Source organism: Paracoccidioides lutzii, assembly GCF_000150705.2.
Source record: "Paracoccidioides lutzii Pb01 unplaced genomic scaffold supercont2.23, whole genome shotgun sequence".
NCBI classification, from domain to species: Eukaryota; Fungi; Ascomycota; class Eurotiomycetes; order Onygenales; family Ajellomycetaceae; genus Paracoccidioides; species Paracoccidioides lutzii.
In genome coordinates this window covers 508,242-512,316 of record NW_015440969.1, presented here as the reverse complement: position 1 = coordinate 512,316, position 4,075 = coordinate 508,242, and the positions used below count along the sequence as shown (strand labels likewise).

The window sequence follows — 4,075 nt, the reverse complement described above, 5'->3', positions numbered from 1 at the left end:
TTCCCGTCAATAGTCCACATCTCCGTCTCTGCTCTCCTCGTCCTCCCACTTCAATCCACCCATCATTTCCCCCTTCCCCCCCCCCCGCCCGCCCCCGGGCGATTTATTTTCCCTTACAAAAACCCCTCTTTTGCATGCTCTGTTCTGTAGTTGGCGGGTTTGTCTCCTCAGCTCCTCCTACCACAGCCACATCCCCGCTAGTGCAGATCTTGTTTTTCCCAACTCTTCGATTTCTCCGCTCCTTTGACATCTTCCTATCCCAACTTCTCACCCTTTCCCTCGCGATACACGCCCGTTTGACGTGTTAATCTTACTCTAGTTTGTGGTTTTGTCATTGTTGGCTTTGCTGTCGTTATTTTTGTGATGGCTTCGACGCGTCATCCATCGCCTTTGCGCATCTACCAGGACACTGGCCATCCTCCACCCGGGGCTGGCACCGGTGGTGTGACTCAAGTTCCCAACCCTACTTCTTCCAACAAGCCAAATCGTCTACAACCTTCTCCCATGCCACTGCAGCCCATGAGAAACGCGTCGATTAACAAGAATTTCTCCTTGAATCTCCCTTCCAACGGACCATGTCCTATCTCTCCTGTGAAGACCCAACGTCGGCCAAGCATGTCAGATTTGGGTCACCGCGAGAAGTTGGGCTTTGTCCCGATATCTGCACCCAATCCCGTCGCATTTACCACGGATTCACCAACAAAACCTTCTAATGATCAGGCTTATTCCCAACGTGTCCCGCCAATGACACAGCAACCTCTCTTTACCACCTTTTCCAGTATTCCTACAGACCGCCAGAATGCGCCCAAGGTACCGCATATTCATCATCATCACATGAGCGGCCCACACAATGAAAACTTTAAGCCTTCCTTTCAAAATCCTTCCTCTGCAACCGCTGCTCCTGCCAAACGATCATTAATGGAACCTGCACCGATGAAGGAACGTCAGTCCAAGAAACCCAAGCGCGAAGAATCGGCTTTTGTTGAAGTACCAAATCCTACAGATATGCCCCTTGTTGAGGATGATGGCTCGAAACCCCCATATAGCTATGCTATTCTTATTGGAATGGCCATTCTGCGCTCACCAAACAGACGTCTGACTCTTGCCCAGATCTACAAGTGGATCTCAGACACTTTTGTCTTCTACCGTGCTGGCGACTCGGGCTGGCAGAACAGTATCCGCCATAATCTCAGTTTGAACAAAGCTTTTATCAAGCACGAACGCCCAAAAGATGACCCTGGAAAGGGCAACTACTGGGCTATTGCGCCTGGCATGGAAACTCAGTTCCTCAAGGATAAACCTTTGCGTCGAAACACTATTTCTGGTATCCCTGTGGCACAGTCTGCCCCTCGTATGGAGCCGCGTTTTGAGCCTTCAGCGCCTGCTCATGTCTGTCCAACTTCTACTACGACTGCCATAGCCACCACCGTCACTAATACCACGGCTGCCACGTCTGCGACTACCACTACTACCAGCAAATCTACAAACACTGTTGCGGTTACATCCACCCCAGTGTTAAGCGTGACAACCACTGCTACAACATCTTATATGCCACCTTCGAATCGCCAACCCTCTAAAACTGCCAATGTAGACCTGTCTTCTGATGCTACTTTGCCTGCTTCAGACCCTGCACTTCACGAAGACAGTGGAGATGAAGTTGGACGCCTTGCCATACCCCAATCCCATTTTCCCCACTCATCGTCTCCACACCCTATTCATTCTTCACCTCCCATTGCTGCTTCTATCTACCACCGCCAGGCTACTCCTCCAACTCCATCTCGTCCAGTCACCTCTTCAGCCGCCATCCCCCGTTCAAGGAAGCGCAGCGCTACGGCGATGAATGACAGTGGCTATTATTCTTCACTCGAATCTTCTGCAATGCGTCCACACAAAGCCGGTCACATTATAACCTCTGATTTGGATATTGAGCAACCTCGTATCAAGCGAGGGCGCGCTGAAGAGGAAATTGCACGCATTCGAAGCTCGTCTCATGATATTAGTCCATTGCGTATTGGAACGCTGAAAGATGCTACTCAGCTGATTGGATCATCACCTCTTCGACATGAATATAACAATATGCTTCCCCCACCTATTACTCCAGCAATTAAGTTTAAGAAACCAGTCAAACCTCCACCTTCCCTCTCTCCTAATACAAACCTACAGAACCATCGCAAGAAGATTCAACAGATGGTGAATTCTCCAATCAAGCGCTATGGCCTCACCGATGATGTTCTCCCCTGGAGCCCTGCATTCAACATCCAAGACGATGCTTTCCTTTCGAATGATAATCTCACCATACCGTTTGATGTTTTCGCCGAGCAGCTACCAAACACCATTTCCACCCCTACTTATGGTTCACCAGAAAAGCGATCCGTCAAGCGTCAGCGTGCGGACCGTCCCAATCTAACCAGCAACTTGCTTACAGACATCACAGACCTTCATGGTAATAGTCGACTAAACACCCCACCGCCGATGAAAGCATCCAGGGCGAGAGGTCCCAAATACTTCGAATCTTCACCCAAGAAGCCCAATACATCACATTATAATGATATTTCTCACGATGACTTGTTCTCATTCAATCTCTTCAGTGAAGACAATGCAGAGGTTGACGGAATTGACCTCCTTCAAGGCTTTACAAAAATCGGTCACACCGATAATGATGGCAATTCTCCCAAGCAGCTTCTTCAAAATCAGTCATACTTTGGATCCAGAAGCAATAATAACAACCCAAGATTTTGAATCAAAAACTCAATAACCAAAGCCCTTTACAATAATAATTTCTTGTTCCACGTTTTGGGGTGTTGGAGTCCTCCTCGTTCTTTTAGCCTATACCTTGGTTTCGCCAATTTTTTTTTTTTTTTTTTTTTCATTTTTTTATTTCATATTTTTGGTATCTGGATTCCTTGTTTCCTTCTTTGGGCTCTGGAAACGGACATCTTTTTTCCGGTACTTGCTTCCTGATTTCCTGTTTTCTTGATTCCCATGACCACATCTATATGATGTTATGGTATGGTTCCTTTTTTGCGCTTTAACTCTCCGACAGTTTTACGTGGTTTCTGTGCAGTAGTTTATTGTCTTTGCAAGCGTGGTGGCACATTTCTCTCTGCTTTTTTCATTATCTCCTTTCATTTTGCTTTTATTGCTCGATACTCTTTCTTCTCTTATGCCGATAGTTTTTATTTGCTCTACTAATGTCCGTACATATTTTTGTCGGAGTCCTTCTCTGCTGTTACGACGTAATTTCTTTAATCTTTCACATTTCTCTTTTTACAGCGACTGGTGTTCTGAGTTCCTGTTTTCTTATATTTGGTTTTTCATCACGGCTTTAAGGAAATTCTGGGTCTAGGCGGATCGTGGTGGTTCTTTTTGCTTTCTTTTCAGGTTCAGGGTCAGGGTCAGTTCGCAAGGACAGGAAAAGAACGGGGAAATGGTAATTATTATGAGACGACGACGCTCATGATACCATGACATATTAATGTACGCCCACTACGGAGCACTGCTACGCCTTATGAAGTTCTTGTTTTTATTGTTGTTTTTTTTATTTTGCGAAAGTATCCCCCTCTTTGCGGTGTGATTAGTGTTTTTCCCCTCCATTTTCTATTCTCTTGTTACCTTATTTTCGAACCAGGTTGCAGGTTGCAGTACTTACATAATTATCCACATTGCTCAAGTTTGTTCAGTTACTTCACATTATGGCGCGCAAAAAAATGTTAATTATTTCAATATACTTAATAGCACTAGTCTTAGTACTACCCTTATTATATAATATCATATGAAATTCGTAAGTTGAAATTCGTAAGTCGACGTAGTGTATTGATATACAGTCAATAAAGATACAAAACCCCCTCAGAAAGAAAAGAGGGAAAGAAACAACGTCCCAGTGCAAAACTCCCACCACGCAGCTCTAGAAGTCAATCTACCCCATTTCCACATCTTGCCTTCCATTCCCCTGCCTTGTGCTTGATTGATGAAAGAGAAGTCTAAACACGATCCTCCCAACCGAGCTCCGAATTCCGCAACCCCCCGCGGGGGGGGGGGGGGGGGGGGGGTACTGGGAACGCGCCCCAAAAACCTG

The 4,075-nt window shown here is 46.1% G+C and overlaps 1 protein-coding gene across 1 annotated transcript; it reads left to right on the top strand.

The window, feature by feature from the left end:
- Positions 1-363: 363 nt before the first annotated feature.
- Positions 364-2,739, top strand: PAAG_07388 (forkhead box protein D1; the record flags this gene model as incomplete). The annotated part of the gene is made up of 1 exon (XM_002790805.2): positions 364-2,739. One exon carries the CDS (start codon positions 364-366, stop codon positions 2,737-2,739), a length of 2,376 nt encoding a protein of 791 aa, XP_002790851.2.
- Between the last annotated feature and the right edge of the window lie 1,336 nt (positions 2,740-4,075).